This window comes from Vollenhovia emeryi, unplaced genomic scaffold, assembly GCF_000949405.1.
Source record: "Vollenhovia emeryi isolate VEMERY1.0 unplaced genomic scaffold, V.emery_V1.0 DF939209.1, whole genome shotgun sequence".
In the NCBI taxonomy this organism is placed as follows: domain Eukaryota; kingdom Metazoa; phylum Arthropoda; class Insecta; order Hymenoptera; family Formicidae; genus Vollenhovia; species Vollenhovia emeryi.
Window position 1 is genome coordinate 512,883 of NW_011967157.1, and position 14,086 is coordinate 526,968.

General features: G+C 46.5%; 1 protein-coding gene across 6 annotated transcripts in view; it reads left to right on the top strand.

Annotated features, from left to right (window-relative positions):
- LOC105561274 (ecdysone 20-monooxygenase) overlaps positions 1 to 14,086 on the top strand; it is a 29,606-nt gene that overhangs the window by 12,019 nt on the left and 3,501 nt on the right. Inside the window, exons 1-3 of one of the 6 annotated variants that reach the window (XM_012011092.1) lie at positions 2,599 to 2,860; positions 12,567 to 12,702; positions 13,298 to 13,435. In XM_012011092.1, the coding sequence (XP_011866482.1) occupies positions 2,840 to 2,860; positions 12,567 to 12,702; positions 13,298 to 13,435 (295 nt within the window). In that variant the 5' untranslated portion in view covers positions 2,599 to 2,839. Of the gene's footprint in view, positions 1 to 2,598; positions 2,861 to 4,316; positions 4,842 to 12,064; positions 12,128 to 12,326; positions 12,703 to 13,297; positions 13,436 to 14,086 lie in introns of those variants that run through there. The other 5 variants (XM_012011094.1, XM_012011095.1, XM_012011093.1 and 2 more) reach the window with 5 other exon arrangements.

The window sequence follows — 14,086 nt, forward strand, 5'->3', positions numbered from 1 at the left end:
GTATTTCTCACCATTCACGAAGTGCACATTCACTTCCTTGTATATCACACCGTATCTTCCGCGGGTCGGCCTAGGCCGTCTCGACGCTCGCTTTTACTTCGTTTTATTCCATTCGAATAGAAACGAGTTCCAATCGACGTCTCATTCCACGTGTTCACGCCCTCTTACGTACGCGATAGAGCCACATCATTTCCCCCTGACCCGGTCTAGCCCGTTCTATGCGGCCGTCCACTCCGTTCCATTCCGGACAGCGGTCTCACACCATTACGAGGCGACGGACAAATATCTAACCCTTAAATGGGGAGAGGTCTTCTTCGTCTTAAGGCCGGCGATCGTCCTTTCGGCCGCCGAACAGCCGTAGATTCTCCCGAGAGAAATCGGTAGACGTAATTACATTTCCCAATAAGAGCGCTCGGCTGTCGGAGCAATGGAAGAAGATAGGGACCAAAATGACCGGTTTCGACGTATTTGTGGGACAAGCTTCCCTTATCGTCCGTGTATTTTTATATTCCGTTCCAAGTTAATTACGCTATGAATATTAATCTGCTGATTATAAAATTCATTTTGCGACTCCCCGAAGGATGCGGAGGCCCGGTCTTAGGCTTTCACGCACGTCTCCTTTCCTTCCCGAATTACTGGATTTATCCGCCGCCAGTGTTTACTGACCACTTCCAGTTTTTAGAACATCTAGATAAGCCGCTGCAGGTCTATTTTCTGCTCGGCGTGGAAGACAGTTTGCTCTAATCTCTCGCTCCGGTTTTCAGGTCTTGCTCGATCTTTCCGATCTTGCTTAGTCCTCCACGCCGGAGTTGTTTACGCCCTTCGTCGCGCGCGACGCCGGTTGTTCGATCCGGTTGACGGCCGTTACGCATGACCGCGCAACTTCACCGCGAGACGACGAGGTCGATTTGGATGCGCAAATTAGATGCCGTCTCGCGCGCTTCTCCATCCGTGACTTCTCACTCAAGCACGCGTGTGATGCCGATCGCTTTACTTCAGACGTGGCTCACGATCTCCGCGCTTCTCACGAAACTATTGATATTCGCTCTCCATGGTTGACAAATCCATTCGCGGATTATTTGCAAATCTGTAAACGTCTCAATCTCCACGATACAATCTATTCTATAAAAGAAACTTGGTACAAAACGCACCACGACGAGCACAGTGCGACGCCACTTGTTGAAGAAACTGACCTGGACCATCTGGTCCCGCGTGCAGATTTCGATCGAGCGAGACGTCGAGATTGTGGACGAGAGTCCGACGAAGAAGACTGCGATAGAAATTGAGAATCTCATTTAAGCTCTCGATAGATCTAAAGTCGTCCCTGTCCAGCTTCGCTTCCTGTTACGTTATCTCTCTATTCATGAGTCTCACGAGCAATTTATCTAATCGGCATACCCTCAGATAATTGATTACATGCAGGGGTCAACAATATGTTGTACCAGCGCGATAGCTTCTCGACCCTATGGGGATTTTTACGCGCTGCCGCTCGTCATTTCTTCGTCCCCGTAATTAATCCCCTTGATCTCGGAGCGAAAAAGACATACATTAGGCGCGGTCAGCTTCTGAAATTCTTTCTCAGTGATAAATATACGGCACGAAAAGACACAGAGGCATAGATAGCAGAATTCGAGGATGAGGCTCCCGTGTGATTCGCGGTTCGAAGAAATGGCGGAAGTTTAACGGTAGAAAATTTAAATGGCCACCCGACGACTATTTTTATCGGAGAAAAAGACGAGATGACGAGGACGGCAAAGGCGAGGATTGTAGTTACGGCATCCCGTAGCGGTGGCGGGACGCCGAGAATCAGTCTCCCCCGATCAGGAGCGGACTCGCATCCTCCACGGCGGGGAACGTTCCAACGCCATCTGCGATCCGTTCCGGGCCGTCCGTCATCCTGAACCCCCACCGCGTGCACACGGGTTTCCACTGGATCCCACGGGGCCCCACCATCGGCGACAGCCAACCATGTCGCGACGTGGTCGCGGGACCGACGACGAGCAGGGCACGACGGGGCATGTAAACAGGACAAGCAGATAAGAGAGTTTGTCCCCGGAGACGTCGCGAGACGAAGATGGGGACCGGTGGGCCCCGGTGGGCCCCGGTGGGCCCCGACCCCGACTGAACGAAAGAGCGAGAGAGAAGGGCGAAGCGGGGGCTTCGTCTCCCCATCTCGTCCCGTTTCTCATGAATCTCGCGAGTCGTCGCTGGTCCGCCCTTTCGGCGCGCCACCATTCATAAATCCGATCGAACAATACGGCGATTAACCACGATTAAAGTTCCATTCGGCGGACACACACGCATCTCTCTTCCTCCCCCGGCCTCCGTGCCCTTCCTCCTTCGTCTCGCGTTACTCTTCTCACATGTACGTCCGGGTCGCGGGCTTGTTCCCCTCTCCCTCCCAAGTGCGTCCCACCGAGAACCCTCTCCGGCCGTGGCGGCCCTCTCTCTTCCCTCTTCCTTCTCTCTCTCTCTCTCTCTCTGTCCTCCTTCTCCTCTTCATCCTTCACTCGCTCTTCTTCCACCTCCGTTTCTACCTCCACCTCCATTACCGCCAGACCTCTTCCTCCTCCAACCCTGTCACGCTTTCGGAGTTTTTGGAAAACACGAGGGTTCCCGGGGAACTTTTTGGGATCAGTGCCGTCGTGGCTGTCCAACGAGTTGGTACACAATACGTCCACCATCGCCATCGTAGTCGTAGATCCGCACGGACAGATCAGCGATCGCTTCTCGCACTCGATTCCTGAATTTTCTTAATTCGTCAATTTCCATGGAAATGCGCGCGCGATAATACGATTATCGGTGCCGACAGAGAGTTGAGTCGACCTTGACGACGACTATGATAATGCGCTTGAAGCCCGTAAGTTATTTTCAAGATATCCCTTTTAACACCTTGTTCTCCCGTCAGGATTGTCGGAAACAGTTGTGATTTTTTGGGAAAATTGTTAACTTTAATTCAAAATGTTTTGGAATGAAACTCATACATTCTGTTTTTTTTAAGATTGCTCATGCGAGAATTGCTTTCATACACACACTCACACACACACACACACACACACACACACACACACACACACACACACACACACACACACACACACACACACACACACTCTCTCTCTCTCTCTCTCTCTCTCTCTCTCTCTCTCTCTCTCTCTCTCTCTCTCTTTCTATCTCTTTCTCTCCACACACTTCTATCTAGGATCCGATTTAAAAAGGCTCGTATTGCGAGTCGTTATAGAGTTATGTCAATTACCTATAGAGTTAGATTTCTATCAATAACATTGTAGCAGCTATTTAACACTTGCCAAGCAAGGCGTTTGATTCTAAAAACTTTGCACGTACGTGACTAATGCACAAGTTTATGTTTATCGGTTCAATGATTTTCTAGCGTAAATGCGGGAATAGCATTAGAATAATATGTCGTATTTATAGTCCTACATTTAAATGCTACGTGCGGGCATTTAATACATGTGTTGCTCTGTATGAAGTTCGCATTTTAAGCTCCAGCATCATAAACCCACTATAGGAAACTATTTCTCGTGATAATTTTTGAATGGCCGCAATTATGATTTCAACACCTTTCAACTAATATTAAATAAAATGTCTTGTTATGTGTTAATTAACTAAAATGCAGTCTCCATAGAAAAATCAATTATACTAGTTTAAGTTGGAACAATTGCAGTCAAGTTAACTAAATGCTTTAATATGCGCACATGTGTTTTTCACTTAGCCGTTTCGACATTGTTCGACTCACGTCAGTTGTGTGCGTTAAAAAAAGCCCAGTTTCCTGGGTTAAAAGAAGAAGATGAATGAAATGAAAACGCAGGGGGAACGTTGGAAATATGCAAAGAATGCGTTGAAAACGCGCGGCAGCCGACAATTAGCTGCCCGATAAGAGAACTTGGGAAGGAGGAGACCGCGAGCGGATCGATCGATCGATCGATCGATCGGCGAGAAAGAACGCATTCCTGGCCGCGCGGCGCGATCCCGCTTTTTACGAGACACCCTATAAGACGAACGGGTATGTGGCCGCGTGCTCGCGGCTATCTTGTTTTTATGTATGTACGTACATCCATCGCGGGGAAGCGAGCATCGGCCGCTACCACCTGTGGCACGAGCACGCGAGGCGTTCCGCGGATTTCCGGGTCCGCCGCCGCCGCCGCCGCCGCCGCCGCGAGCAGCCGTGAGAGAGGTAACGCGCGCGCTGATTGCGCGTGGAGTCGGCGCGAGTATAGCAGACCAGACCGGACCGGACCGGACCAGACGCAGAGTGTGAGAAGAATTCGGCGCGGATAAGAGTCGCGCCGTCCGCGTCACGACTCGCGACACGGGGGAGAGCCTGGTGCCTCGGCGCCGCGCACGCACACACGCACGCACGCACGCACGCATGCACGCGCGCACGCACATGCGTGAACGGCGCGACGGCGGCGCGTGGACATGCGTGCGATTTGCTGATCGCCTTTACTGTGGACGGCGCGCGGTACCAACGAGCCACCGGGAGCCACCGAGGGCGAGTTTTCGCCGCGCCGGAGCCCACGCGGCATGGTAATCGCGCGGCAGTCGCGCCAATTTCGATTTCCGCCGATTTACAGCGCGAGGTGCGGCCCCGGAAATCCCGAAAGATCGCGGAAGCGCGCGCCGGTCTCCCGCGAGTAACCTGTGCGGAATCGGAGAAAGAGAGAGAGAGAGAGAGAGAAAAAAAACACGGGTTCTCGAAGCCGCCGTATTTTCGACGAGTTTGCGTGCTGAGAACGCTGCGGTAAACAACATGTCCCTATGTTTACCCGCGTAACAACGGGAATACGACAGTGACACTGACAGTTGACAGCTGACAGGAGGTAAGATACATTCTTTCCCTATACACGCGCCGTCGAAATTACGGCGATTTTTTGTTCTCGCACTCTAGTCGAGCCAAAAAATTCGCAGGGCGTCGCGAAAACTTGCTCGCCGATTCGAGTTCGTAAGAATCCAATGTCAGGTGACTTGTTAATCGCGTCAGCCGCTTGTACTTATTCAGTTAAGTTATCTTGGCGAAGAGACTCGCGATAAAGCATTGGTTTAACACAATGGAGAACGCGTCGCTGTCTCTTTTTCCAATCAGATACATCGAAATGTATTCTCCCGAAAATGCCTCGCCGCACACAGGCGGTGTAAAACTCCCCGAGTCGAAATTTGAGGTCTATGTTGAACCTTTAATTCTATCATACAGTGGGACCTAAGACAGTAAAGGAGGTCGAACTGCAAGTACAAAAGTTACTCCTAGTTTAAAACTGATAGTGTCGGAAATTTCTACTTTCGCCAATTTAGCATTAAAGTAAGTCCTTTTAAGTAGGAGCTAAAGTAAATTTGTAGAATTAAAGATTCAAGGGAGGAGTAAAAAAAATATTATTGCTGATCTATCTTAGCTGATCTAGGTGTATAGATCAGCTAAGTAGATGTAAATTATCCTTAAAAGTGTCAAAATAGTAGCGAAAGTTCGACTCGGGTCGTCGGGGAAGCGGCAGAGGACGTAGGTCGCTAAAAGATGTGTATAAGCTTTTTCTGCGCCGGCTACAGTTTGGCGGACACACAATACGTATGTCCGAATAACAAATGCTTTGTTATTCTAAAGTGAGGTGTTAGATTCCTCTTGTAAATCGGGATAACAACCACGCGCTGTCCGCCTGATAATCTTTTCCTGTTATCGTGGCACAATGCGCATCCATCTCTGACGCGATGGCTGACAACACGTTGCACGCGCCTTTCACCCAACCCATGGCGTAAAGATACAAGGCGAAGCAATCCGGTGGATGTGCAGTGTCAACCAGCCGGAAGTGGCCCAAACTACCGAGTTTGACCAATCAGAAACTTGGCTCAACCTTCAAACTGCAAATCATTGCGGTTGAATGCAGGAAGAACCAATGAACAATTTGCCCCAAAAATTGGTTACATGCGAAATGTTTCACCTTGTATCTTTACACCATGACCCAACCGCGTCGTACATCCGTCGCGGACTCGTTCCTGCCTACGGTCTTCGCGCGGCTTCCGGGAGAAACGTTGATTGAAATCTCGTAAACCTGGTAGACTTGACTCGCCGTCTCGCGGCACGTTCTGTGTAGATCCTGTACATTATCAGCGCTCGAGACTTCTTTTCCGGGCGGCCCTTGGTTTAATTTGCGACAGACAGTCGGCGGCAAGTTCGAGGCGGCGGTCAATCATTTTATTTGCGAAATATTAAGTGCCGCTGGCACCGCGCTGCGGCGCGAATTTGCTTCACGTCCGCGCGCAGCGATTATGGCGAGAAGGGTGAACCGTACCGTGAATGCGCGTCGTAATCGCGAGAAACGGGAACCGCGATTTCTCGAGTGCGTGTGCCGCATAATCGGGGAACGTTATACGGAAGCGGCGAGCTGAGATTCGCATAATCGCGTGATCGACAGCGCGATGGATATACAATTTTCTCAGTGCTCTTGAGCCGTCACTCACGGATAAGAGTGCACGGAGAGTCTCTTCATCCTGAAAATCATGTGGTCGCGGGACAACGTGGCATTTTTGAAAACTTTATAAGTTTTTTTTAATTTGACCATACATTTTACCCGAGGGGAAAACCGCTGAGGGCATTGTGATGTACAGATTTGCGGCATTACTGGGCATTACTAGGCATTTTTGGGCATTAGTTTGAGCATTGGGCCTTGCTGGGGTATTATAAAGATAAAGTAAGATAAAATAAGATAAGATAAAGTAATGCCCACTGGACAACAGTGGGCATTGGTGTACAAAATTTTGGTCAGCGGTTTCCCCCTCGATTTTACTGGAAAAATTTCAAAAAACTCTCATAAAATTCCTCGAAATGCCGTGTTGTCCCACGATTAAAGAAAATTCTATCGTGTGTCTATCTAAGTGCGAGGACACGGTCTCTCTCGCTCTCTCTCTCTCCCTCTCTCGTTTGTTAGAAAAAAAACTAGAAGTCTAACAATATGCTTAATTGGCGCTAGAAATCACTCGCGAGAGTCATTCTTCGTTACTGCCACTACCAAGTTAAAGTAATGTTAACATTTTTGATAAAAAAAAATTACAACGGACGACGCGATTCTGTATCCACTTGGCGCTAATTTCGGGACACCGAGCGGATAATTTCGCTCTCGAGTCTGCTATTACGCGATATTCCTGAATCGCGGTGCGAACGGAATTAAGTATGGAAGGCACTTATCAGTGGGTTATGCGAACGAAAGCAAATAATCGTATGTCCGACAAATAGGTCAACTAATGAGATAATATTCTTCGTTACTATTACTTATGCCGCGAGCGTCTGGAATTTACATTTCTTCTGGCACTTCTTTCGCGAGCAGGGCAGGAAGGCTCGTCATTTCCACTTTCGGTAAACATTTCCTCGAATCGCTACGTCTATATCCGCGCTCGATGAAACTAGACGGAACATAAGTCGGAAAATTTTCCACACGTGACACGCTACCCGTGTACTTTCTCCAGAGTCCTCGGCAGGACGATATTTTCGAAGATTACCGATGATCGTATCTCTTAAACCTGAACCTCTTATTTTGGCTTATACCAATGTACACTGACAAAAAATTATTTTAAACTAAGTAAATAGATTTGTAGGTAATATTTTTCGCAATAAATTTTCTGTATTAAAACACTGACCGGTTAATGTCGACTAAGAAGCTTGATTATTGCTATTTATTTATTACTTGCAACTTAAAGAGATTTCTATGTTTAAATAGATTTACTTAAAATGATTTTTTTACTAAAGTAAAGATTTATTCTATTTAAATAAAAATATTAAATTTCAAGTAAATCTATGTATTACATTAAGTAAATTTATTTTCGTTATTTTAGTTTCTACATTTAAATAAAGATTTTGTGAGACAAATTAAAAATTATCTACTCTGATATTTAATAAATACTTAAATTAAAGAAATGCATGTTTCAATCTGTTTATTATTTTTCAATTTAAGTTAATAAGCTATTAGGAGCCACCTAATGAATAATTTTCTTGAGTAAAGTAATATTTTTCTTATCAGTGTAGTAAGTCAACTTTAATCTCGATTTAAGAATTGGAATAAGACTAAAAGTAAGTTAAACCGAGACTAAAGTTAATCTGCATTGGTGGAAATAGACGTTAAACCGTTAGAAGCGGAAAGTCGAGATTAAAATACAGATAATATGTAGAAACTATACGTGCTACGTACATCTATTATAACGTAATATAGTTACGGGCGAGACGAGAGTGTGTAATTAATCGGTCTTGTGTGCTCGAGATACAATTCCGTCCACACGTGGGGAAAAAGTGCCGAGTAACGTTCAGCAATAAAGTTTATGATTGAGTGGCGCTCTCGCGAAAGTGGATAATAGCCGTAACTGTATCATTAACGAGGCACGCGGCGTGCACACGGCATTATTCATCTCCCGTTCGTACAATTGACAGGCGTAGCCTATGTCAGGGGAAAGAGCAGAAACGGAGCTAGACGACGAAACAATGAGATCGCCGTTCGGCTGTACAGCCCTTCGGTCTCTTCGCGCAGAAAGCTGATTAACGATTTGACGTGAAATCGGCGGGCAAATTATTACGTCCCACGATCTATCTTTCTTCGTTCGAAACGACTGGCGTATCGAGATCCTCCACGCGCAAGGGCGTTTTCATGGTGAAATTACAAACTGCAAGTTACGTGTCTCTCCGCCAGTTTGCGAGTGCGGAGAAAGGCAGAAAAGGGAGGCAAAGGGTAGGGGGCAGGGGGAAGAGAAAAAAGAGGAAAGGAAAGAAAGATAACGATCCAGCTACGCGACCGCGCGTCTCGTCACGGGTAATCGGGCGCGGTCCGGCTGATTATTTTTCTCGTTCTCCCCCGTACTCGTTCTTTCACTCACTCGCGCTTTCTCAATTGCTCCCCAGCAATAATCCTTTATTTACTGGTCGGTGGCGACACGCTGTTATTCCAAAGTCTTCGCACACAATTACCCGCGTTCGTTATCATCTGCGATGCCGACGACATCGTACAGTGCGTGCTTGCGTGCGTGCGTGCGGCGCACAGAGCGAAATTTGCCCAATCAGTAGCAGGACGAAAACACTTTATCCAGTCTCATGTAAATACGAGGGCGTTTAATGCGCTCGATGCATAGGGTACTGACATGATGCTTCGCGCGGCTGACTCTCAATTAAATGACAGTACGCCCTCAGAAAGGATTTCTGTTGCCGAGACAAAAAAATATTCTTGACGCATTTATATTTCTCACGACCTCATTTAGTATAAAAATAAGACAATATCGAAATAAAATCAATAACTCTTATTCTCCTCTATCGACTTAAAAAAAGATTGACTTATTATATCGAGACAACCCTGTCGGAAATAATTCTACAAAATTGTACAAAAAAAATTTAATATAACTGCCAGAATCTAAGAAATTCTACGTAAATTTAAAAAGTGTTATAAAAATCAACATGAAAATGCTAGAATTGGAACACTAGCAGATGTTTTAATTCTTTAAGATTTTGTTGTTTCTCAAATTTTTAAAACTAGTAAAATTTTTACATATTGTATATGCATAGACAAAAGAGTTTAAAATCATACAATTATCTTTCAATTATTTAAAATCCATTTATTTACATCTCGTGCGCGCGGTGATAATCGAAGCCTCTCTCGTTGTGTCAACGTTTGGGTTTCCCCTCTTATCTCCTTTTCCTAGATAAAATTCATACGTGTTGTCGCGATAAAAAAAAAACACAGAGATCGCGTAAAAGAGACGTAGAAAGAAAAAAAGAGCTTTTGATAGTTGCAGTGAGCACTTTATCTTCTTTCTTTTAGCGTGGGACTGGTTTCGCTCCACTCTTTATTAGACCTTTATTAGAGCTTTGATCCAAAGCTCGATCGTTGACGCTAGCCGAGCGAGCTAAGAATAGTCTATTCGTAAAGCGTAGAACAGGTTCGAATACTGGATGAAGAAAATAGGTAAATCAGAAAACTTTGCGGAAAACAGAGAAATTAAAAGAGAGATAGATAAGAAAATGGACCAGTTAAAAGAAAATTCCGCGTAAAATTAAATTCGCAGATGAGATTATGAGAATCGTTTTTAAACGTTTCCTAAATCTTAAAGCAATTAAGTTTGAGAGGACAAGGAACGGGAATTGATAAGGTAACCGCCGTCGTTAAGTAAGAATTAATTTCGCAATCCCCTTGTTTTATTTTCCAAGACTACCGTTATTTATCCGCAGGTTCCAATAATGTCGAATCAAGCGACGAATTGACATTTAACATATACCCGCCTTCTTTCTCATCGATCTTTCGTCCATAGAAAATGAGACCGCGTAGAGTAAATGTGAGGTAAAAGGTAAACAAAGATCGGAATCACGTTATTGGGGAAGAATGCGGCTTTGTTGGAACGCGACGATCGCGTGCACCACGTTCCTCGGTGGATACCATCCTTGAAAGACTCCTATTGCCGGCTGGGAGGGAAGGGGGTACTGTGCCAACGATAAGACAGTACTCACGTAGCGGTGCGCCTAATTAAAGTCATTAATGAGAAGGAACAATGTAGCTGGTCGGGACGCGTACCGTATACACGGGAACCGCTACAAGAACGCTGCGGAATGCGGCGCCGTTTGCCTGCTAATTTCCCCGGACATTTTCTCTTCCCCCCCCCTCGACGAAAATCGCGTGTTTTTACCGCCGGCCATCCTCGTTGAGACGAGGAACGATTTATTGATATATTTCCGAAAACAGCGCAATTATCTTAATCGCAGCCTTTGTTTACCCGCGAGCGTAAAGAGGAACGCGAAGATGCAGCGAGAGGTGTGTACACCCTCAGAAAGGATTTCTGTTACTGAGACCGAAAGTATTCTTGGCGCATTTACATTTCTCACAACCTCGTTTAGTATAAAAATAGGACAATATCAAAATAAAATCAATAATTCTTATTCTCCTCTATCGAATTAAAAAAGATTGACTTACTATATTGAAACAAGAGTAACTTATATAAATGTACTCGTGCGTTTAGAATAAATTGTCCCCCCATCTTACAACGCACGAAGTTGACACCACGATATTCGACACAAGGCGATCAGGACATTTTATCGGACATTACAACCTTGTTCAGGCTCTGAGCCTCTTCTCTTATTTTTTCATTTTTCTCACTTAAGATTAAAATACTCCTTTCTCTATAATAAATATGATTGGCGCTACATCGATCCTATATTTATGATACATTCAAGTGTAACAGCATTGGATCCGGAAATTTTTTCTGTGGGTGTAGACGATAAAAGTGAGGGGAGTGCAAGAGGATTCGTTTCAATAGATTCCCGCGTAGTTGTACACTCGGTGTGATGAATCGCTGGGGAGGAATTCAAGTTCAGAATTCGCCGGGTGATCTTTTCTCCTGCTCACCGTTACAGAATAAAGATATTGTTCTCGCGTTGATGCTATTGACTTGGTTGATACAGATTCTTCACAACAGACCCTTCACTCTCGGTTCAGTACTCGCACAGTTACACGGTTATCGTCTACACCATTTTCTTCCCGATCCGTGTAACAGCTCTGATACGTCAGTGACTCAGAACGAGCGAGCGAGAAGGAGGGAGAGAAAGAGAAAACAAGGGGGGGAGAGAGAGAGAGAGAGAGGGGGAGGCCGAGGATCATCGGGGCAACACCGAGAGCACGTTATCGGCGAAATGCAAATAGAGGATCGCGCGGTCCGCAAATAACACTGGGGCACTCAGTCAGTCGCGAAAAGATCCATAAACGGTCGCTGCTATCCACACGCTTTTCACCCTTTATCCCTGTTTTGGTTCAGTTTTTTTTTTTCATTGTCTTTCCTTCCTACCTCCCTCTCTCGGTGATTCTCACCGAGAAGAATGCGCAATGCTTATTGTTCCCTTCACGCCGGTATCGCACGCGTTTTTTCAGTGTTAAAAAAGAAAAGCGCGAACGGCGGCTTATCGGAGCCGCGCGTAAATCGCAACCGGCATCGCGAAAAATGCGTCCTCGTCAATTACAGCTGAGTTAAACGTCGGATGTGCACGAGGCCCTGGGCTCTCGCCTTTGTAACGCGTCCGTGATTGTAAGGCGAGGGGCGTTGTTTTATCCCATCGGATGCCACATTCTCTTTGCAGCTATAAGTAGGGCTACGAACCGCAAAGGTATATAGAGAATTGCAAGACGTGTCTGAAGAGCCGCTGCGGTAAAAAGTAGCGTAACGTTGTTTTTTAGTATTTTAAGAATTAAGATTAATCCGTGTCGCTCTGTCTCTTTCTCTCTCTCTCTCTCTCTCTCTCTCTCTCCCCCCCCTTCCCTCTCTCTCATTCTCTGGTGAAACTGAAAACCTTGACGCATCTGAAGTCTGTCGCCGCATCCTCCATCGGGTCGTCAGTCGGCGCGACGAGGCGTCCAAATAATGACTCAAAACTCGCTCCGAGAGATACGGGGCGCCAGTCGTAGACTACATATTTCGGCCGGCGTAGCCGCGAAGGAGAGACAAGCGTTTCGCGCGTCGTAACGAGATAATCGCTCCCGTTCTCGCGGACAATTGCGTCGGGAAAAGGGGGTCCTTCCTCCTCTCTTTAATTCGCCTCGGTGCAGGGATTCGACTGGAGGATGTTGCTGTCCGGAGCGTGGTTCGAGACGATCGCAGCGGCGCTCTTCGCGGTCCTGGTGCTGGCTACCGGCTACCGTCCACCCTGGTGGTTCTGGACCAGGAACTACAACGTGAACGCCGGTAAGTGCCAAGAGATCCCCGATCTCTCCCAGTTGAACCCTTGACACCCACGGTATCTCCCGGTCAATGGCACTGTCCGTGACTTTCTTTTCCCTCCTCTGTCATTTTTATCGCTATCGAGTGATGTTGTTTTTTTTGTCGAGCGCTAGGGTTCGAGTCAAGAGTTAAGTTTCTTAGGCTCGGTTTCACCAACCGTTGCTTAACTTTAATCTTGGTTTAATTCATGTTTGTCTCTTTCTAAAGTAACAGTTGAAAAGAAATGGAGAAGGAATTAAGCTAGGCTTGAAGTTAAGCTACATTGGTGAAACCGGGCCTTAGGCCCAGTTTCACAGTGGCTTGTTAACTTAACTAGTTGTTAAGTAGCGATGCCAATCACTGGCACAAAATTAAGCTAACAAAGTTAAGCTAACTAGCCACCGTGAAACTGGGCCTTAATCGATAACATTGTGCAATATATGGCAGTAGCAATATCTGCATTACTTCGGAGAGGAAGAAACCCGCGAAAAGAGTTTCTTGGTAAATAAAACGATGTAAACTGAGAGCCAAAGCTCCGGGATTAATCGACAAGCTGTCCTAATCTCTTCGCGCCCCGCAGATGCAGGCGACAACGGCAGGAAGTTCAAGACAGCGCGCGACGTGCCGGGCCCGTTCGCTCTGCCGATTTTGGGCACTAGGTGGATATACTCCCGCTTTGGCCACTACCGCTTGAATAAGATCCACGAAGCGTATAAAGGTAAGGAGTGCGACTTTTGTCCTTGTCGATAGCAGCGCGTTAAGCACGCCGCGTTAGATCCTCTTCTTTGATGATATCTCAAGGTCGCGCCGTCGAATGAAAGACAGAAAGGAGTGGACGCGTGCGAACATGATTCGTTACATCGCTGATACGAGCCCATTCGACTCGCGTAACAGTCGATTAACCATTTCGATGGAGCGGGCCTGTATTTTTACGGGCCTTCGCCCGCGCCATTAAATCTGTAGACGAGAGGGAAGACGTGTCTTTTTAGAGGGTCAGGGTCAAAGATACTCCAATCTTATCGCGGTGAGTTGCTGTAATCGCGAGAGACGGAGGAAAACGGAGAGTAAAAAAGTTGCTTATATCATCGTTTAAAACTTGCTTACGTCATGTCGATGAAATATGTAAGAAGAGAAATCGTTCGTAGAACTTTGTATCGGGAATTGACCGAATCGACTACCTATGAACGTCGCGGGCAATGGCAAGTAGTTGCCGATTCGATCGCGCGGCAGTGTTTCTCGGTTGAAACGCACGTCTCGTTTGCCGAAGCGCTTTTTCTCCCGCGTTGATCCTCGTGCAAATAAGTGCGTTGAACCACGGGCTCTGCTCTTATCAGCACCGTCGTCCAAGCGGATCGCGATCGAAGCCGAG